Source organism: Cokeromyces recurvatus (genome assembly GCF_025118155.1).
Source record: "Cokeromyces recurvatus strain NRRL 2243 chromosome Unknown BX663scaffold_2, whole genome shotgun sequence".
NCBI classification, from domain to species: domain Eukaryota; kingdom Fungi; phylum Mucoromycota; class Mucoromycetes; order Mucorales; family Mucoraceae; genus Cokeromyces; species Cokeromyces recurvatus.
In genome coordinates this window covers 252,974-274,847 of record NW_026251388.1, presented here as the reverse complement: position 1 = coordinate 274,847, position 21,874 = coordinate 252,974, and the positions used below count along the sequence as shown (strand labels likewise).

General features: G+C 32.1%; 9 protein-coding genes across 9 annotated transcripts; 6 read left to right on the top strand and 3 right to left on the bottom strand.

Moving 5' to 3' along the window:
- Window positions 1-803: 803 nt before the first annotated feature.
- BX663DRAFT_494256 (uncharacterized protein) lies at window positions 804-3,363 on the top strand. Its single transcript, XM_051525472.1, has 2 exons — window positions 804-2,889; window positions 2,982-3,363. The coding sequence occupies exons 1-2, from the start codon at window positions 903-905 to the stop codon at window positions 3,299-3,301; spliced, it is 2,307 nt and encodes a 768-aa protein (XP_051386919.1). The 5' UTR covers window positions 804-902; the 3' UTR covers window positions 3,302-3,363.
- BX663DRAFT_494254 (uncharacterized protein) lies at window positions 3,306-6,041 on the bottom strand. Its single transcript, XM_051525471.1, has 4 exons — window positions 5,909-6,041; window positions 4,302-5,792; window positions 4,154-4,246; window positions 3,306-4,095 (listed from the first exon to the last, which is right to left on the bottom strand). Exons 1-4 carry the CDS (start codon window positions 6,005-6,007, stop codon window positions 3,472-3,474), a joined length of 2,307 nt encoding a protein of 768 aa, XP_051386918.1. The 5' UTR covers window positions 6,008-6,041; the 3' UTR covers window positions 3,306-3,471.
- Window positions 6,042-6,141: 100 nt separating this feature from the next.
- BX663DRAFT_494248 (uncharacterized protein) lies at window positions 6,142-7,575 on the top strand. The gene is made up of 5 exons (XM_051525470.1): window positions 6,142-6,326; window positions 6,426-6,505; window positions 6,571-6,679; window positions 6,738-7,243; window positions 7,306-7,575. The coding sequence occupies exons 1-5, from the start codon at window positions 6,212-6,214 to the stop codon at window positions 7,537-7,539; spliced, it is 1,044 nt and encodes a 347-aa protein (XP_051386917.1). The 5' UTR covers window positions 6,142-6,211; the 3' UTR covers window positions 7,540-7,575.
- On the bottom strand, window positions 7,544-8,998 carry BX663DRAFT_494246 (uncharacterized protein). Its single transcript, XM_051525469.1, has one exon. The coding sequence runs from the start codon at window positions 8,872-8,874 to the stop codon at window positions 7,984-7,986; it is 891 nt and encodes a 296-aa protein (XP_051386916.1). The 5' UTR covers window positions 8,875-8,998; the 3' UTR covers window positions 7,544-7,983.
- Window positions 8,999-9,116: 118 nt separating this feature from the next.
- On the top strand, window positions 9,117-9,296 carry BX663DRAFT_426405 (uncharacterized protein; the record flags this gene model as incomplete). Its single annotated transcript, XM_051522540.1, has 1 exon — window positions 9,117-9,296. One exon carries the CDS (start codon window positions 9,117-9,119, stop codon window positions 9,294-9,296), a length of 180 nt encoding a protein of 59 aa, XP_051386915.1.
- Window positions 9,297-9,791: 495 nt separating this feature from the next.
- BX663DRAFT_494245 (uncharacterized protein) lies at window positions 9,792-10,524 on the bottom strand. Its single transcript, XM_051525468.1, has one exon. It carries the CDS (start codon window positions 10,070-10,072, stop codon window positions 9,803-9,805), a length of 270 nt encoding a protein of 89 aa, XP_051386914.1. The 5' UTR covers window positions 10,073-10,524; the 3' UTR covers window positions 9,792-9,802.
- A 1,010-nt stretch (window positions 10,525-11,534) lies between these two features.
- On the top strand, window positions 11,535-13,032 carry BX663DRAFT_572865 (uncharacterized protein; the record flags this gene model as incomplete). The annotated part of the gene is made up of 5 exons (XM_051532140.1): window positions 11,535-11,880; window positions 11,938-12,033; window positions 12,109-12,325; window positions 12,474-12,543; window positions 12,736-13,032. 5 exons carry the CDS (start codon window positions 11,535-11,537, stop codon window positions 12,928-12,930), a joined length of 924 nt encoding a protein of 307 aa, XP_051386913.1. The 3' UTR covers window positions 12,931-13,032.
- Window positions 13,033-15,839: 2,807 nt separating this feature from the next.
- Window positions 15,840-19,515, top strand: BX663DRAFT_494236 (uncharacterized protein). Its single transcript, XM_051525467.1, has 10 exons — window positions 15,840-16,172; window positions 16,250-16,352; window positions 16,429-16,602; window positions 16,654-16,750; window positions 16,850-17,746; window positions 17,837-18,009; window positions 18,065-18,145; window positions 18,204-18,927; window positions 18,994-19,107; window positions 19,173-19,515. The coding sequence occupies exons 1-10, from the start codon at window positions 15,929-15,931 to the stop codon at window positions 19,281-19,283; spliced, it is 2,718 nt and encodes a 905-aa protein (XP_051386912.1). The 5' UTR covers window positions 15,840-15,928; the 3' UTR covers window positions 19,284-19,515.
- Window positions 19,516-19,819: 304 nt separating this feature from the next.
- BX663DRAFT_494234 (alcohol dehydrogenase) lies at window positions 19,820-21,813 on the top strand. Its single transcript, XM_051525466.1, has 6 exons — window positions 19,820-20,079; window positions 20,147-20,210; window positions 20,271-20,571; window positions 20,653-20,836; window positions 20,898-21,228; window positions 21,330-21,813. Exons 1-6 carry the CDS (start codon window positions 19,853-19,855, stop codon window positions 21,669-21,671), a joined length of 1,449 nt encoding a protein of 482 aa, XP_051386911.1. The 5' UTR covers window positions 19,820-19,852; the 3' UTR covers window positions 21,672-21,813.
- The last annotated feature ends 61 nt before the right edge of the window (window positions 21,814-21,874 follow it).

The following is a 21,874-nucleotide window of genomic DNA, read 5'->3' as shown; positions in this document are numbered from 1 at the left end:
TAAAAAAAAAGCTAACTAGAAACTATTTTAGATGTAAAAAAAAACACAAAAGGAGCAATGAATAGGAGACTGCGAATATATTAGTTATTATTCAGTTTGAGCATTCTTTGAACTTTATATGTGATGTTTTGAATATATTGGATGCTTATCATGAAATGAATGCTAGTCATCTTATCAGGAATAGTATTTCAGTTTATAAGGAATATAGGATTTTAATAGTAAATCAAGGGCTGAGGCTATAAACAGTATCTATTTATCTTTATCCTTTGTATTTTTTATATTACTCTATTAAAATGGTTTGATCAAAGTTGAAGGCCGGTATTATAAGAGACTGTTTAATTGTCCGTTTAAATTTCAACAATTTTTGTGTTGGCTTAAAAAGTTATTTTCAACAACTTCAAAAGATGAATTATAAAGTCTTTTTTTTTTATATAGTTATTTATAAATGTATGAATCAGGAACCAATACTCTAATTTATGGGGATATATTTTCACAAAATACCTTTTATGATATGCCAAATTAAATAAGCTAATACACTAACTTAAATGGAAAAATGTACTAATTTGAAAATCATTTAGCGCTAATTTAAAAAAAAAAAAAAAAGTTGTTTACGCGAAAAGATGCTAATTTATTTAAAAAAAAAAAAAAAAAAAAAAAAAAAAAAAAAACTTTGTATCTATTTTTGACTACTACCAAAGGAAGCAAATAATTATTGTCTCACAAAGAATATAAAAATAAGTTTATTAAAATATATTTTTATACATAAAGTATTTTATTATTATATTCTTTTTCTTTCTTTCTTTCTTTCTTCCTTTCTTCTTGTATTTACAGAAGGAATAGAACTTATCTTCTTCCTTTTTCTTTAAATAAATAAATAAAAAAAAAAGACTATAAAATAAAGAATGCTTTTTGACCGTTATAAAAATAATAATAGTAACACTAATAAATCAAAGTCAACGAAGAATGAAAAATCTATTCCAACAAAGAAATTAAGTTTAGCAAATAGTTTATTTAAAAGGCTTCCATTTAATTTCTATTCTACTTTTAATTCTAACAACAATAATCATGATAAAAAGAAGTATCAATCAAAAAAGTATGATACAAAGAATATTACAAGTACTCACCAGCCTCCAAGAAGTTCTATATCTTTACCTAATATTGTTTCCACAAAGAATACCGAAAATCGTCCTCCAATAGTTACACCTGATAAACATGCTTGCGCTCCGATATCATCTTCTATATCTACTCCACATAATATAGCATCATCGCAACTAAATATAAAACAAAGAAAACGTTATTCAGCAGAGCAACGTCATCAGCATCGTCACCAATGGGTATCCGTACAAGAAGTAAACCGTCATTCATTCACTTTCGGTCATTTACCTTCAACAAAGAACTTAACATTGGAAAATTTATTCTTGCCTTTAGAACAACTTGCTACACTTGAAAAACTCATTGCAAATCATTCAAGTATAACAGATGAGGAGTTGTTAGCTAGGCTCGGGAGTACAACTAACCAAAACTCACTTGTGCCTCATCGATCAATAAGTCATCAGCATTTGTCAATATCCTCATCTTTTCAACGTAAAATGTTAAATCGTACTCATTCAGAATCTCATAAAAAGCGGATAGACTTGAATAAAATTCGTTTAAAACCAGAGGAATTAATTCAGATGTTATCAGACGACGGTGACAGTGACAGCAACAAAAATGTTCTCCTGATTGATGTTCGAAATCTTGTTGATTATCAAAAGCAACGTATACGAAATTCCATTAACGTCAATTTACCTTCATTACTTATCAAACGATATCAACGAGGTACAGTGTCGAATTTCAATCTTGAAAACTTCATTACGACAGTTGAGGGAAGAGAAACTTATCAGCTGCATAAGCAACAGACAAAGGATATAACCTCATCGTTACTGTCTACCCTTCACGAACATTCGTTTTCGACTCTATTAGAACAAAAGGCATTAGAAGCTGAGCTTCAGATGAAAACAAAGAAAAATAAAAGCAATAATAGAATGAAAATTTGGGTTGTCTATGATCAAGACATGCCAGAAAACGATCAGTCTTCTCAGGCTTGGACTTTGTTGAGTGTTTTAGAACGATTATGTTTAGATGGTAAAAGTAAAGTCTATTATTTATATGGTGGATTTCAGGAGTTTCAGAAGGCTCCCCTTCATGAATCTTGGATTATCTCTTCCAATTTACATGAGCCTCTTACAGGAACATTAAGACCTAACACTGATAATAATTATGGACCCAGACGATCTATCAGCTATACTCTTGGTGAGTCTAAAAATGATGTAGATAACAAAAGGGCAAGTCTGTTTACGTTAGATACCCAAGCTGCTCGTATTAATAATGCAAACGCGCTGGCGCGTAAAGCCAAAAGAAGGTCCCAGAAACTACTTTTAAATAATAACAATAGTCTTCTTCCCTCTTCTAATTATCATACAAACTCAACAATCACCAAACCAACAACAACAACAACAACAACTCAGACTTATTCTTTTTTACAACAAGAGGAAGGTCAAGTATACAAGAACTCGATAAGGGCTCATTCTAGTCTTAATCAAGTTGCAGAAGATGATGAGATTTTGACAGCGGATATTTCCCCATGTACAGAAACTGATTTTGATTTTGTCATTTCAGACGTGATCCCAGGGTTTTTGTTTGTGGGACCTGAAATTGAGACAGATGAGCAAGCAAATCAATTGGTTCAAGTACGTCAAATTAAACGTGTCCTCAATATGGCAGAAGAATGTGATGATAAAGGTTTAATGTTAGTTCGTGATCGTTTAATATATCATAAAATTGCTGCTCGCGATACTTTAGAAATGAAGAACATTGAACATGTCATGATGGAAGCAGTCAGCTTCATAGGTAAATAAATATATAAAACGTAAAGCTTTATATGCATGCTTATATCTTTTTTTTTTTTTTTTGTGTGTGTCTATAACATATTATACTATTAGAGGAAGCTAAAAAGAATCATGAACCTATATATGTTCATTGTAAAGCAGGGAAATCACGTTCAATTACGGCTATTTTGGCTTATTTGGTAACGTCAGAACGCTGGACGTTAAAAAGAGCCTATCAACATGTGATAAAAGCTAGACCCAATATGTCACCCAATATTGGTTTCATAACTGAATTAATGAAAATGGAAGGTAAAGTACATGGCTCAGTTAGTAGCTTTCTTGAATCATCAGATTGGCAAACGACGTCATTACCAAGTCCTGAATATCTAAAGGAATTAAATCAATTAGAGAATGCATGGCGAACAGAAAAATAATAAAGGAATACTAGTATTGCTTTTTTTTTTTTTGTGCATAAGTTAACATAAATTCCTTTTTTATTTATTTATATATTTACACACACATACAAACACATACACACTCATATACATATTTATATAAATCATGTTTTATAAAAAGAAGAAAAAAAAATAATACATATTGTGGATTACATAAAGTCTGAAAAGTGTACAAACATACAATTTTTATCTCTGCAAATACCACCACTACTTTCGGCTTCACACAATATATCTGTAGTGATCATTTTTTGTTTGTTTTTGCCTTTGGAAGAGTTTCTTTGATGAGTAGACTCCCGGTTAAATTCTGTGGTATTTTTGTTATAAGCTTGTGTTTCTTGCTGTTGATTAAAAGATATACCAAGTGAAGAAAGTGCAGAATGATACGGTTGAAAGTTACTTGCCTTATTTACATCTGATTTAGATACCGTTTCTTGAGATTTAATATAAGGAGTAATGGAAGATGAAGACTGATTAGCACATGCAACTTTATTTGATGACTCTGCTTCATTCGATTTATTATGAGAAGCATTTTTAACGGAGGATAAAGGACTATTGATGACTGTATCTTGTCGCGTTGATGTTACTGCTGCCTCAGATATTTGTTCATTGGGTTTAATAGGAGAAGCAGGATTGGTATTAGCAGTTGCAAAATCGGTTGATGTTCCTTCTAATTGATGATTCAAAGTCGAAGAGGCTGTACTTGATGATTGTGCAGTAAACTCTGTTGATGAACTAGAATTAGATGATATGATAGAGTAAACTTTTTTCTTTTTCTTTAAAAAAATAAATAAATAAGCAAACTAGCATAAATTAGTATTTCTACTTTCTTACATCAAGAAGGTCACACTGATGTTTTTCAACAAGTTTCTTAATCTTTTTCTTATCCTTTTTTGTTACCGAGTCTTTCCAATATCCTACATTGTCCTATAAAAGATATATTAATATATTCATCTACTTTTTTTTATGTGTATGTACTTACAAAATATTTCATGACTTTTTTTTTAATATTATCTGGAAGAGTATTAAGTCTTGCTGGAGGCATAAAAGGATTAACTTCCATATTTCTAAAATAAGTAATAGCATCATTGAGTTTTCCTTTAGACAAAGGATATGTTTCATAATCTAATGTATCTGGATGACCATAAAATTCGGGACCAAGAACAAGTTTAGATGAAGGTCTCATGTGTCGACCAACGCCTTTATTTTTGCGAGGTATATGTTCCCCTTTCTCATGACAGAGTGACATAATAAGTGCAACTAGTACTTCAGCATGTACCTTTTGCACATAAGTTAAAGGGCTCTCTAGGGCTCTTTGTCTTAAATCACATAATTGGATATGCATTTGTTTAAGACTTACATGACCAATAATATGTGATCTACGAATCATTGATCGTATCTCCTTTTCTGTCATTCCATCTAAGACACGCATACTAAATTGTTGGATATCAGGGCTTTTTCCTCTTTTAAGTTTATTTTGGAGACCTCTTTGAGATTCACTAGTGCTTGTTGATGGAAGTTGGTTTTGGATATTTTTATATTTTTCTCCTTGATACACATCAGAAAAAGGTACATCAATTTTTGCTGTTTCAAGTCTCGAACGGTATGGCTTATTAGAGTCTATTTCCATATCATCCTTTGTAAGATCAACGATAAGTGGGCTCTGGGTTATACTAGTAGATTGTGAATTGGATACATTCGACCGTCCATTGTTGCTATGCTCATTTTGTTGCTTATATATACAATTTAAATTCTCTTTTCTAGTAGTAGATTTCTGTTTGTTTTCACTTCTAAGAGAATTTGATATTGAGTTTGACATGGATGCAATTGATGTATTTACCATCGGATTTGACGTAGATGCAGTTGATGTACTCACCATTGGATTTGAAGCGTGCGCATCTAATACAATGGCCATTGGACTTGGTGTGTGTGAAACTGATGCATTTACTAATGGAGAAGAATTAACATTTTTTAAAGGAGTATTATCCAACTTTGTTTTCTTCTTCAATGCTAATGTAGATGACTCAGCTTGTTCCGATTTCTTTGGTATTTCTCTATTGCGCTTGATAGATCTACGGACCTGAATCTCTAATTGCTGTACTTGCAATTTTTTCTTTTTCTCTTCAATCAAATTTTTAATCTCTTCTTCTTGTTTTAGTACGTCTTCATACATTTTTGTTAATCGAGCAAACTCTCTATCTAGGGCATCATGATCATCCCTTTTTTCTACAGCCTGTTTTATTTTCTTTGGTGTTTCCATTTCTATTTCTTCTGAAATAGTCATGGGCGAGCTTGGTGCAGTGTGATAGGAATCATCGCTATCATCTGAATCATCAACACTTATAAAACGAGATGAATCAATCTCAGAACGGGAGAAATTTTGACTATAAGAGTTAACTGTAGTGTTTCTGGTTTGTACTGATCTTTGTTGGCGATGATTATTTGAAATTCCATATAAACTTCCACCACTCATCTAAAAAGAAAAGAAAAAAAAAAAAAGTAATATATACATGTTTATTTAATTATTTAGGAGAATAAAAATAAAAAATATTTTGTCTTTACTGTAGCAGGTTGAATATTTGTAGTTACATTGTTTGTGGTATAGTCTTCATCACCAGAAGACACATCCATGTCCGATCCCTCATCGTCAATTGGACATTGATAGTCCATTTGATTTGATGTAAACATAAGTTTTTAGAAAAAAATAATAATAAAAAAAAAATTTACAACTACGTAGTTCTTTATACAGCACGTGACTTTAATCTGTGATTTAAAACATATAAAGACGAGGATAGAAAAAAAAAAAGAGAGAGAGGGAAAGAGAGAAACCTTTTTTCCCTTCTCCTTTTTAAGAGTGAATTATTCTATTGAATTCATTATTTATTATTTAGCATGTCACAGCCTATTCCATCAGCACAACCTCCTGCAGCTAAATGGATACAGAATGATAATGATGATAGTGACGTTGATCAAGTTGATTTAGTTCCTCATAATAGAGGCTATAAATATATCCTTTTTATATACATATAAATATAAATGCTAACCACGTTTAAATTCTACTGATTTTTATTATTATTATTACTATTTATCTTTAACTATAAAACACTGAAGAGATGGGCAGCATCAGATTCCCAATTTGGAGGAAATAAATTACGTGCACCAAAAACAATTGCTGAAGAAACAGAGGTAAATTATAAGATTAAACACGATGATTAATGTTTTACTAATTTATTTTATTTTTTTTCATTTAGTTTACAAAAGGAGATAAAAAGCACACTATTGTAAAAAGAAAACGTAGAAGAATGGAAGATGGAGTTTCTGATGATGATGAAGATCCGTATACACTTATTAATATTGAAGGTAAAGTTATTCGCATATTATAATATATAAGTGTAATTAAGTGTGGAGGATTCAATAGATATTTTAAGTCCTATCGAGGTCCCAACCGATATTGTACGTAGACCAGCATTAAGAAGAATTTTATTATCTAATCAAATCGATGCACTTGCAAAGACATCCATGGAATTTATTGAAAATGAGAAGAATTTTAATAAAATTTTATGTCGTTTATCAGCTATTATGCATCAAGATGATCCACGTTATCTTGACTTGACATTTGAACGTACAGCAGAACAACGCCGAAAATATAAAGAAGATATGGAAGCTGCTAAAGCTGCAGCAACAACATTAAGCTCTGCTGCTGGTAGTACTACTAATGTGAATAAAGTGAAACAAGAATCAGGTCAAAAATGTCAATCTAGTACGGTTGAACCTTTAGACCCAAAAGAACTTGATTCAGAAGTTGAAACTAAAATTAAAGAGCAACATGATCACGAAGAAGACGATGAGAATAATAAAAATATAGACATAGACGCGGATGTTGAAGCAAGAGAAGTTGTTAAAAGAGTAAAAGAATTATTGTTGGTAACGTACATTTTAAAGATACAACAAGGAATCATTCATTCATCTAATACGGTTAAAAATAGGAAAATATTAATCATAGCAATGAATATATAGCTCGTCTTCAGGGAGCGCGCAATAAATTATGTAAAGCAAGTATGCAAAAAGAAACTCTATGGAAAGAGTTAAAAGCAAGTGCAAGGGAAGAAGACAATAGAAACAAAATATCCATGAATAGTAACAATTCGCCTAATTCTATGAATGCAAATTCGAATATAGTCAACTCTACTTCTTCTAATAACAATAGTACAGTTTATTAACCTTAAGAAAAAAAAAAGTAAAAGAATAAAAAAAAAAAAAAAAAAAAAAAAAAAAAAAAAAGAAATAGAATTATTTCCTTTCCTCTTCTCTGCTACAGCAAGTAATTGAGCCTTCACTTTTTTTGTATTTTTCTGCTACAGATTGTAGTTGTTTTCTTTAATATATTTGCTGTTAAAGTACGTCAATAGATACTAGTGTCTTGGTCATTAGGAAAAGTATCTAATAAAGAGATATTATTTATTGTAAAAGAATGTTGAAGGCATACATATTGAAACGAATATCGTGATTTTATTCAATATAAATAAAGGAGTGCTATTTATTTTCTTCAAAATAAGGTCGCACTGAAAGCATCTCCTTCAATAGAATTTTGTCATTTATGACCATTTATGCTTTATTTCAAATAGTTACAATGAAAATATAGTGTGTAGATGATGAAGGTGAAATTACATTATTTGATTATTAGTATGATGATATAAATGTGATAATAATGACTTTATAGAAGGTAATTGACAGCGTTTATCATTATCCCATATCACAGATGATGAGGAAGTATGACTCATGAAAATAGGAGGTAAATCCACTACAACGGTTGTATTTCCTTTGTCTTCTTCCTTAGAAGACCAAATACATCTATTTGATTCTTCCTCTGAACTACTACTAGAGTAAGGTAAGGAGGGTGAATTCAATAAAGCAGACAATTTCTCTGAATTATTTAATTCTTCAAAAGTGAATCTAGCTTGATGTTGCTTTTCAATATGACGTGCTAATTGACCCTTTCTCCAAAAGGATTTATAGCAATTAGAAATGGGACAATGATTTAATTTTGAATTAGTTGATTGCTTATACGGACTTCCACGAATTTTGTTATTATAACTAGTTTGTTGTTTATTATTATTATTATTTCTTGTAGTAGTATTAGATGGATGAACAAAACGAAGAATGGAACAAAATTGTTGTTGCTTTAAATAAGCCTCTTCATCATCTATGGATCTTGACTTTGATGCATAATTCAATCTACGTACTTTTTTACATCGTTGTAATAATATAGCAGGTGACGCAGTATGAACACGAATATGTCTACTTAATTCGTCAGAACGAGCAAATCTTTTATCACAGTGCTCAAAGGTACATGCATGAGGCTTTTCTCCTGTATGAGTGCGAACATGACGTACTTTATGTTCTAGTCTATAAAATGATTTTAAACAAAAGTCACACTGATATAGACGTTGAACTTGGCTATCTTGTTTCTTTTTACTACTGTGTGTCATTGAGGGGAAAGATAAAGAAGAGATGTGTATCAAGGAGAAGAAGAAAGAAGAAAGAAATAGATGCATTTTATATGTTATGTACAATAGTTCCGGAATTCCCTTTTAAAGCTACATTTTATATTAAACTTCCCGTCAAAATAGTCTATTATAAATTATTTATATTGTAACTTTATACAATATTATTATGCACTGTATTTATTTCACAAGCACGATCTATTTTTTTTTGTTTTATATTACAGTCCGGCTGATAAACAGTGTCCGGGTTTTTCGAGTTTTTACTATTACACTTTTATTTCTAAAGTTTTACCATGACATTTATTTTCTACTATGAAGATGGAAATGATAATATCTTCAATGACAATGGAACTGAAGTTTATGACCCGATGGAAGGTGTATTAACAGATATGACCGACTCCAATATAGTCTTGGAGACAATAACTAGTCGAGATATCTACCTTAAAATCGAAGCTATTCGATTCAACAAATAATTTTTTTTTTATAGGGGAGTAAACTCTAGTTTTTATTTAATGTCCTTAAAACGTCACCTTTTATAGAGGGAGAGGAAAAGAAGATGATATATAGAGAGATATATAGGGGTTAATTAGTGGGGTCAAAAGAAAGTTGGGAGGATAAATTAGATATGAGCCGGTGAATAGATAATAAAATATGTTCAGAGTTAAACGGTACATGCCGGAAAACTTGACGGTAATGGGCAGCCCAAATATTCAACAAATAATAAAAGGACCTCTGCAAGATTTGTGGTTGCAGAACCTAAGTTGCAATACAATCATTACGATGACAGTTTAAGGGAGAAGTTTATCAATATTCTGATTGAAAGTGGAAGACAAAGGGGGATTACAGCCAAAGTCGGTAGAAAACTTGGAGTAAATGAACGTGTTGTATAACGATGGTGAAGAGAGTATAAGGAGAGTGAGCAGTATCCATACAAAAAGTCAGTTTTGAATAATGGCCGTGAATAAAAAAACAAGAGCATTCATTTCTTCTGTATCTTGGTTGCACGGGACAGAACAAAAGAATCGTTGAACAACCAATGCAAAAGTGGGCAGGGAGCAGGGCGTTTCAAAGTAGCGCAGCTAGATATAACAGCAGTTTCAATTTTTAGCGCACTTTCATGAGCAACGTTCTTTAGACAAATCAAATGTGTAAGGATGCTATGGAGGAAAGTGATCTGGTCCAATTTTCCAAAGAGCTTCAACTTGGTAATACTGATCATTCTGTAGACCTTGGGAGAATCGAGATTCATGACATACGTATGTAAATCATTGCCTTCACAATGAATACCGTACACCTTTGGTTCAACAATACCGCTCGAAACCAAATTGTCATAGTAAATCTCATTTGCTTGGCAAGCTTTACCAAGTCAGATTCTACATAAGAATTTTGATCTACAGATTTAAATACGGAATTCAACACAACATGCTTCACACTACCTGAAAGATTGCAAACCAAAAAGTCTGGTTTGTATGCTTTGGAATCATTGTTTTTAATTGGCCATTAGCCCATTTCATATTCAACAGGGGATCAGAACCAAAGACAGTGGTCAATAATGGTGAAAGATAACCATGGACATAGCTGCCTTCGGTAGAGTAGTCTGGTGGGCCATTAATAAATATTGAGAGAACATGTGTTAAGACCTGGGCTGCTGCCCTACCCTAGGTATCGATCCTATCCTCTAGTTACCTATGTCAAATGCAGAACGCAGCCAAATGGTCCGCTGGCATCTTGGTTGGCTCCCTGGTGGAAAACCTTGTACCTGTCTTTTCCATCCTGCAGTTAATTATTCTCGTATTCATGCTACCGAATGTCTGCACATACACCGTCATCTACAAATGCCCAGATCCATCAAAGACCCTCTTTCTTTCTTACTAAATTCATTACCGCAAAAAAAACCAAAAAAAAAGTCCTATCTGTCTCTTCCTGGTCTGTACGTTGGCCTGAAATTTGCCTGATCCTACATGAATTGGATCATATTTTCCATGGTGAAGATCTCCCTCCTCCTCCAGCTGATATCGGTGCTAGTTTGATGAGATGGTTGTAATGATAAAAATGCTGATGTCTCTATCTTGTTTCTGAATTTTTTCTCTATCTTTCTTTCGTTTTACTTTCTTCCCTTTTATTTTTCATTATTCTTCAATACTTTTTTCATTTTCCCTCTTGACTCTTAAGAGATTTTTTTTTTTTTACTCTTAACTTCGCGAACTGGTTCGGACAATGCAGTTATTTAAACTATTGTGCTCATTATGATCACTTTTTTTTTCTTTAATAAATGTATTATTTAATCGTATTATTTTACTTATATTTGTTTATCCCCTCTTTCCACTCTCTTCATGTAAAACATATTATATTGTTAAATTACCAAAGCCAACATAATAAGTATACTTTCTTACTATTGTATCTATAAATTCAATTGCTCGCTTTAATAAAGGTGGTTCTATTTAATAAAATAACTGTTTAAACTCTACCACTGCGTAACAGAGCTCATACCACACTCAAGTTCTTTCACTACTTTTCCTATTGATCTGATGAGCAGACGACAAAAACGACAAAGGACCATCTTGAATGATGTCCAATGGTGTATTGATAACAAAGATAATCTCATATGCAAGACATTTGCTGAGCATCATACTTTACTGGACAAACAGTATACCATAAGTTGATACCAGAGCATCATTTCTCATTACATTCCGCAATACAAAATCAGTTTAATGGAAGGCTTCAACAATTGGAAACGAACAAGTGATTTTACGCTATATTGGTTGGAAAGGAAGCAGCTTAGAACCCAATTAGACACACAAGAGTCTTGCTCAGACTACGCAGAAAATATATTAAAGGAACAAACAACAACCCTAACCACCAACTTCCGGTCAACAGCTCTGACGCATACAGTTGATACACAATCTGTTGCTTCTAATAGTGTAGAATTCATGCCTTTACCTATAACCACTCTTCGAACACCGACCGTAGAGAGGGAAGATGATATCCTCTATCCACCTTCACCAGCAGCTTTTACTTCCCCATCAATAGATATCAACGCCATACCAGTTGTCCCCTGTATGTTTAATGATCCAAATGTGGCCAAATTATTTCAAATATTCCAATAAAATGTAGTGGCATTATCAAGAGCAAACTTACTCCAAATTGAAACATCCATTCATGAGATCCTCGCTTTATCACACATTTTTCTGTCATACCTTAGCCAGCATAGTGAAAAAATGGTCGATGTCTTCTCCAAGGAAACATTATGTGGCATTCATCAGAACTTTATACAATAATCGATAGACAAAAATATAGACATTACGGATGGAATCTGCGCAAATGTTGCCCGTATTATCGATTCAGTTGAGCAGAAGGTTCAATCTAAAGATGAGGCAACTACCCTATTATCACAACTTTGTATTAATTTAGATGAACACGCTTCCTCAGTGGTTTGTGGGATAATCAAAGCCATGAATGAGCTGCCTCTGCAAGCTATTAAGGACAAAACATCAATTGCTGAGTACGAACTTACCACCACCTATTTCCATCCTATATTGTCCAGTATATTATCCAACCCCGAAAAACATGTTCTTTTAGGGTGGAGAAATATTGAAACCGATAGTAACGCAAAAAAAAAAAAAAAAAAAAAAAAAAAAAAAAAAAAAAAGATCCGACGCAACGATTACTAAGCTGAATCAGTTGGTGTTTGGGCACAGTCTAGGATTTGGACAAGCAAAGGTTACTCAACCCACACTTGACAAGTTTAACCTCTGCCATGACCTGCTTTGCTTGGCATTATTTTGCAAAGAAACTATTGACAATAATCAGTTGAATACTTCGTTGGCCTTTCAAATAAATGGATTTTCAGTGGTCTTTTTCTTAATACGGTTGCGTCATGATGGAATATAATGTTTATCTGAACTTGGCAAGTTAACATTCCCTCGTTCTCTGGAGGAATTGCCTGGCTTTATCTCTTTAAAAAACTTGAACACGCTGATGCGGATCTCTGAAATGTTTTGGCGCATGTGTAAGACTGCTTCTGTCCAGAATGTCGATACCCTGAGCGACAAATGTCGGTCAACTCATACCTTCCTTTATACTCTCATCGATGGCGCAAAGAATTGACACCAAGCATGCGCTATGCGTTTTAACGACTTTTTTTTTCACATCACGTCATTTTCTTTTCAAAAAGAGTATTCTATAGAAAGCACTTTGTAATAAACTGAGGTTTGTAGACTTTATACTTTGATAATAAATGAACTGTAGGAATAAATAAATAAACGTATTATTAGCAATATAAAAATAAATTATGAAATATAGTTTACAGACTGAATTATAGTGTGGTTTATTGTAGTATACATAGAGATGCGTATGTATATATGTAGGTGTTTGTATAGAAGAATAACTTCTAATGATATACATATAAAAAGATATCTTATTCTTATACTCTGATACTCTTTACGTATAAAGTGGATCTTAATATGATAGCACAAATTTATACTTTAATTTATTTAATTCCATATTATGTATCAAAATATAGTTTTATACGTTTATATTCTTCTAAATAAATTGATATTTATCTTCATAGAGTTATATTTGTAACGTTTATCATACATTCTTACTAATCTAAAATAAGAGCATATTTAAGAGGATACATACTAATCCAACAGCTAGAATACATTGAATATTACACAAAGAAAGCATTTCCAAAAAGAAAACTATTTATTACATTACTAGAGGACATTGTACAGTTGAATGATAAACATATGATTAAATGTGTCAGGTTCTTTAGAATAGCTTTTAATTCACGTTTTTACATCCAAATTGTACATCTTATACGGTGTTCTTCGATCCAATATTCACTATGTTCATCAGAGCTTTCGTATTTTTAGGACTCTTGTAAAAGATTTGATATACTTCTTTATCTATTAGATGCTGATCGAGTTTACTGCTGTATTGCTTCAATACGCTATATCTTTAAATCAAATTAATTCAAAAAAGGAATTTACTGCAAATCATTCTGCAGATCCATATATTTGCATTATTATGTATCTTCCGGAATTTCTCCGAAATGCTTGACTTTGGGAATGTTCATTGTTACTAATAAGGTTTGACCCGAACAATGATCTTTATTTATTGACGAATATAATATAAAGCAATCAGGAAAATAATGTGTAATAAAGGATTTGTTTGTTATGAACAGTTTATATATTTGTTTATTTAAACATGGCCAGTTCAGTACTTTCTGATCAACATAGTCCCCTTAAGGGATTTTTCTTTATTCGAATAGAACTTTGTAGTCTGATAATCTATTTTTTTCCCTTTCCTATGCTACACTCATATATATATCATTTATAAATATCTTAACTCTCAAATGAGCACGTGCTGTTTAATTTTGCTTTTCGCTCGGAGTAGTCATAAATATAGAAACATAGGTGAAAACAGTGTTTAAGAAAGGGAACTAGATACAAGTGCATGAATCGTAGAAACACATTATTTTCAGTACTCATCAGTAACTTTCTTTTGCTAGATCATGTTAATTAAAAGCATCTTTTGTTTTTTTTCTTTATTACTAGGTAAAAAACCTTAAAGCTCTTATGTTTGTCTAAGACATCTATGGTGCTGCATATAAAATTGAAGCGATAACCTGTGGCAGTTATTGCTTCTACTGTCTTTCATCTTTCTATTCTAATTTTGATTAATAGCTTTTAACTTTATCACCTCCCAAATCAACAAAGTAATACGATGCAATTGTTACTCTTAAACTAAGTGAATGTTCCTTTTTTTTCTTAACCATTATAAAAAATAAGTTTCATTGATAATGCTATATAAGTCTTTCTTATCTATATTGCGCCATCCCTGAGTGGTCTGTAGAGTTATAACATGTTTACTTGTGGCTTCAGCTACTTCAAGTCCCAAACTTTGATGAACTAACAAGCTTAAATTAATACTAATTCTCTTTATCTATAAATCCTCTATAAGGACTTTTTTTTTTTTCATTAACTTATTGAGCCTCAACCAATAATTTAATAGCAAGTTTAGCTTCTATCTATTTTATTTTATTAATCTGTCATTCTAGAAGCTTTAAATATTATAAATAGATTATAATTTATAATACTATAGTGTTTGCAAATCAACTTTGATTTAAGTAATCATTATTTATTTTCCCTATCCTTTACTAAAGCTGTTATCATGTACATCGTATAAACTGAAAAGTGTAAAATAAAAGTCAGTTCATATTCTCATGAAAATAGCATATTTATGTACTTCTTTTCTTATAATAACCTTAACCCGTGTTATACTTTGTTTGCATCATCTATGTTAAGAATATATTCACTATCACATATCTATACCTATAACTTCTAAGGCATAATGATGCTACTTGACAAGCAAAAATTAAAAAAAAAATAAAATGAAAAAAATAAATAAAAGACAGTCAAATACTTCCCATTTTAGGATGAGTCGATTTACAATTTTTTTTTTTAAAAAAAAATCATTCTTTATTTGCTCTATCTGACTCTCTGTGTTTGTTTCTCAAATCTCTTTGCTTAAATCTGAAATAACAGACTAGATTGTAAAATAGACATCTCTTTCTTTTATCACATAAAAAGGAATTTCAAGAGAAATACTTACGATTTCATTCTTTAATCAGGCTTAACCTTTATTGATTTCAAATATCTTTCTTTGAATTCCACAGTAGCATAAAAGGTACGATCTAACTGAAAAAAATATGCCCAAGAAAAGATAAGCCACGTATGAGCTTCTTAAGAAGGGGGAAGAGATTTTTTTTTTCTTCTTATTCATGTGTAGTATTATTATGACTTTTTATTTACTTTTTATATTGGACCTTTAGCAACTACCATAGATTTAGATCAATATGCCTTTACTTAGACGTAAAAAACTTGAGCTCATTAAACCACCTCCATACGATGAACACAAAAAAGATTCCAAAAATACTTTAGTTTGGTATTCAACTTTGACAAACGAAATTTTTACAGACTATTCGTATCCTTTTTTTTTTTTTTTTTTTTTTTTTTTTTTTTGTAAAACGCGCGCACTATTAACATTCAATCATAAAGTGCTCGCGTATCTGCATACGTTTTTTTTTTTAAAAAAAATATTTATGTCCTCAAATAGCATATGTTATTCCTTAACTTCATCCTCTTTCTTTTTTTTATATATTGAAAATAGAGAATATATCAAACGAATTTCACTGTACAGAAAACCCATTTGGCAGTGTGAATCTACTGGCAAATCAAACTTAACTTATAAACAAGCATTAGAAAGTGAAAAGACTGAAAAAGAACGTGTTCAAGATAAATTTCCAGAACAACTTCAAAAGAATGTTTTACTTCATGTTCAATTTCGTAAGTAATTTAATATCCACAAAAAAACAAAAAACAAAAAGGGAAAGGGGGTATGCAGACCTAAGTAAATTTGCTAGAAACTGCACGTCTGGATACTATTGTGGATAATACATATCAACGTTTTGCTAGTCACTATGTTGAAGGAGAAATTCTTTATTGTAATTGGGACAATCGTCACACGTAAAGTATTTATTATTATTATACTGTTAAAGGGATTTATATTAATACATTATTATTCACTATAACTATTGTACAGAGTTGCCGTTAAAGTTTTAAATATCATTAAAAAACCTGATTTTAATGAAGATTTGGAGGATCAGAAGGAGAACAATGATAAGGAAGATCAGGAATATTATAAGATTCGAGTTATATCCCCTAAAGGATTTATTAAAAAAGATACTGTCAAGATTGTACCCGGAACTAAATTAAGGTAAATTTTAAAGGTATATTATTATTTTATACTAACAAGGGGTCTAATTAGACGTGAGCGATATGCGTTCTCTAAGAATTTGCTCAAGAAATTTATTAAAGAATATACAGAAAAGGATACATATATTGGTGCCCCTTGGGTTGTTCGTGTAAGCTATTAAATATAATTTTTTTTTTACAAGCTATTCATTATTTAATTATTATTATTATTTTATTTTTTGTTTGTTTGTTTGTTTGTTTTTATATAGGGAGATATTGCTAAAAAGTTTAGTATCGATACCAAGCTACCAAAAGATTTACAAGCAGCAAAAGACCTTGCATATTCAAAATCTCGGAAGAAGAGAAGTGAAGCCGCTGCCGCTGTAGCAGCAGCAGTTGCTGAAGCAGCTGCAGATGTTAATTCTAATGAAGAACCAAAGCAGATCATGTTGGATGCTAGGAGAATCGAAAGTACCTTAAAGTACCCAATGGAAGATTTAAATGTACCTGTCTATAGAAGAGATCCAGATGGTTCAGGTCAAATAGTTGATATGACACCAGGCACAAAAGGGGCAAACACAGAAGCAGAAAACCCTACAGGTGGTATGCCTTTACGACCCCAACCTAATTATCAACATACAATTCCAAATGATAGCTTTGGAACATTTTTAATGGTCTGGTCCTTCTTAAGTGTTTTCTCACAGCCCTTAAAATTATCCCCTTTTAGTTTGAATGACTTTGAAAGTGCTTTACATCATCATGCATCTTCAACTATCATGACAGAGAGCAATGTTGCCCTACTGAATGCAATCATTAAACAAAGAGAGCGTTTAAAAAAAGAAAGTTTAGGACATGGGTCAACTGCTATGGCTGCTGCAATTTCGTTATATGGATCTGGTTATCAAGCTTCTAGAACAATTGCACCACTTCCACAACAACTCCTTCAACAAGAATCGCGTAGTCAGTATAGTAGTGATAATGAAAATGAAGATGATGAACACATTTGGAAAGTACGACCACCAGTTCAACGAAGAGAGTTAGTAGTTGAGAGAGGATGTGGTAGTGCAGAGGTCGAAGCTATTGGTCATAATTGGGATAATGGTACTGTTGATACAGAAGAAGAACGAATAGGATGGGAAGATATATTAATAGGTTTTATTAATCAGGTATATATCAATAATGACAATAAGAAAGTGGCATCGTATGTAAAGTCAGTAGCTTACATTTGTATATTCAAATTTTACTCTTTTATGTAGCTTGCACCATTAGAACTTTTACCTGATATTGATCGTATTTTAAGTCATCTTGTACCAAGTGCAACATCTACTTTACAAGAGCGTGAACAAGCATATATATCTTTAAGTTTACGTGATAAGCTTATCGTCTTTGAACTTTTACTCAATGTTGCCAATGAATCCTATGTTATCAAGTAAACTAATGTTGATAATAATTCTTTTATGTATATACTTACATCTAAAACTTAGGAATTATATGGATGAATGCCAAGATCAATTAACTGAACTTCGTAAACAAAAAATTGACTTGAGTCGTGAGCGTAGAAGAATGTAAGTATATCGATACATACAGCTTACAAGAATATTAATGCATTTATTTATATTAAAGTCATGCTGAAAGACGTGAATTGGAAAATAAACAAAATGAAGAAAATAACCAATTACCGGAAATACATGAAACTGAAGAAAGTGAATCTGATGATGACACGAGTGATAATGAGGATAATGAACTTCTAAAAGCACAACGTAAAGCAGAACAGCTTTCTCGTCATGAATTAAGACTGGAAGCCCTGAAACGACGCCAACAAGAACGAGAAGAAAGAGAAGCTAAACGATTGAAATTACATCATCTTCAACGTGAGGAAGCACGTATACGAAATCAAGAGCTTAAAATTCGAAATGCAACTCGTAAACGACTTGATGAAGAGGAACGAGTTATGCACAAAAAGGAAGAACAGATTGAACGTGATATGCGTAAATATAATAATCATCGTATTAAACCTCTTGGTCGAGATAAATTTTATAATCGTTATTATTACTTGGATGATATTGGAGGCACATTATTGCATGGTTCTGGAAGGTTATTTGTTCAAAGTCCTAGTGATACAGATTTGATGGTTTTGCAAGAGCGTGATTCGATTGAATCAATAGATTTGGATGTATCTCTACCATGCGGGCGTGGAGGAGGTGTTAAGTTTGTATCTCAGTTAATGAAGGAGCAAGGCTTAATCAAAGAAGTGGAATTTTTTGAAAAGCGTATTGAAGCATTGACAAAGAAAGATGATTCTTATACGAGTGAAGAATGGTGGCAATCTTATGATGAGCCAGAAGATGTAAAGCTTTTATATGAAAGAAAGAAAGAAAAAAAGAAAAAACTTACATTTTCATTTATTTTGTAGATACAACGGTTATTAGACTGGTTAAATCCTAAAGGTGTTCGTGAATTTAGACTAAAACGAGAATTAGAAAAGCAGTTTCATAATTTGTTAAATGGAATGAAAAAGCGTACCTTGGTAAGCAAGAATACATTTTAGTGTAACTTTTTAGGTTATATGTTTATGCCTTTATGTAATAATAGGATCAACAAAACTTAAATAAATATGAAATGAGTCGTCGTACCACACGTAGTAGAACCACTTATCAATATCCACCAGGTTCTTGGCTTGCTTATACAAACAAACTTGCCTAAAGAAAAAAAAACATAAGAATATAAATCGTCTCCTCAATATATTATTACTCTATTTCCCCGCCCCGCACTATTCACACTTCCTTCTCCTTTGATTTAAAATAATACGCTAACAATAGACTTTTTATTTTATAATTAATGTTAATTTAAGGATATTTTTTTTTTATTTTTTTTTAGTCCCACACTATAAAACCTTGAGAAAATAAAGCTCGAAAATGAACGGTAAATGCTTTATGCGTTTAATGAAACTGTGAAATTGTTCTTTGATTTTTTGTTTATATTCATGTGTTTTTTTTTAAGGCCAATATCAATATGCTATTAAAAACCTTTTTATAGGTTGTTTAGTTTGATAAATATACTGCTCTATAAATACCTCCTTGACAATTCTGTCCTACTTGCTAGAAGATGATGAGTCGGTTAAACATAGTATGAATCATGTGACCGTGGTGAAATAGAAACCTTACTTTCCAAAAAAGAAGTGTATTATTGTGTACAAAAAAGAAAAAAAAATACACACACTTATATGCTCACCTTTTCTTTTCTCTATAACTTATTTCAATAATATAGTTGCAATGGCAGCAGCAGCTTCACGTACAAACGCTACACGTCTTTTAAGCTTAATTCAATCTGGGGCTAGCAGTTGTCCTTGTCACTCTCACGCACACTCCCATAATGCTAATCTGGGTGCCTTTTCCAGTTTGTTAAAATATGGTCGTAACTATGCCAGTGCCAAAGAAACTACAGACTATGCCTTTGAAATGGCTGCTAGTAATATTCGTTTTGGTCCTGGTGTTACTAGGTAAAAATAAAAAAAAAATATTATGTTAAAAAAAAACTGTCAATTCAAATATTTTTATTATTACAAGTGAAATCGGTATGGATTTAAATAACATTAAAGCAAAGAAAGTTGCTGTTTATACTGATAGCAATGTAAGTTTAATCTTAAATATGAGTGTTATACAACTTTATTTATTTATTTGTCTCGTTCAGATTGCCAAGCTTCATCCAGTTAAAGCAGTTATTGAATCACTAGAAAGACATAAGGTCAATTATGTTCTTTATGATACATGTCGTGTAGAGCCTACAGATGGAAGTTTTAAATCTGCTATTGATTTTGCACGTAAGCATAATCCTGATGCATTTGTTGCTGTTGGTGGTGGTTCTGTTATTGATACTACGAAGGCTGCAAGTCTTTACAGCGCTCATCCAGAAGCTGACTTTTTAGATTTCGTCAATGCTCCTATTGGTAAAGGCTTACCTATCAGAAAGAAGTTAAATCCTTTAATTGCTGGTAAGAGTCATCAATACATAATTTTTTTTTTGGCGTACTATTATATCTTACTTTCTTTTTTTTCTTATTAATTTATAATAGTTCCTACTACTGCTGGTACTGGTTCAGAAACAACTGGTACTGCCATTTTTGATTATGAGCCCCTTCACACAAAAACTGGTATTGCTCATCGTGCACTCAAGCCTTTACTTGGTATTGTTGACCCTTTAAATACTCGTAGTATGCCTTCTCAAGTTCATTTGGCTAGTGGTTTAGATGTTTTATGGTAATTATACTTTGGGAAAAAAAAAGGAACATAAAACTCATCTTTTTTTTTTAATATAAAGTCATGCTCTCGAATCCTATACTGCCTTGCCATATAACCAACGTTCTCCTCGTCCTAAAGATCCTATTGAGAGACCTGCTTATCAAGGTTCTAACCCTATTAGTGATGTTTGGTCTCTTCATGCTTTGAAGATGGTTGTTGATTATTTACCCCGAGCCGTTAAGGACCCTGAGGATCATGAAGCACAAGGCCAGATGCTTTTAGCTGCTACTTTTGCTGGTATTGGTTTTGGTAATGCTGGTGTACATCTTTGTCATGGTTTGAGTTATCCTATTAGTGGTTTGAACAAGAACTATAAGCATCCTGGCTATAATGTCGATCATGCTATTGTTGTAAGTTTAATTTTTCAACGCTCCCCTCTCCCCCCTCTTTTTTTTTTTAATGTGAAAAATGCACACACACACACACACTAATTAACATTGTTTCTACTTAGCCTCATGGTGTCTCTGTTGCTTTAACTGCACCATCCGTTTTCCGCTTTACATCTGCTGCATGCCCCGATCGTCATATTGATGCTGCTACCGCCTTTGGTGCCGATCCTACTCAAATTAAGGAAGCTATGGCTGGTGAGGTTCTTGCCGAAAGATTAACTCGATTCCTTGAAGATTTAGGAGTTCCAAATGGTTTGAGTGCACTTGGCTATGATTCATCTTATATTCCTGCTTTGGTTGAAGGTGCTTTACCTCAGCATCGTGTTACTAAACTTGCCCCCACTCGTGAGCCAGCTCGTGAACAACTTGCTTCTATCTTTGAGAATTCGATGAAGAATTATTAAGGAGGGAACAGTCAAGAATAATAATATATTTGTATCATGTATTTCGCTGTTTACTTTTCCCCCCTTTACTTTATTTGTTATGAGATTTTATAAATATTATACAACAAAAATTTGATAAAATAAAAATACATTTACATAATAATCTGGCAATTCTTTTTTGAATAAAACTCCGCTTCTATATTCCAGGAACAAACACAATAAAA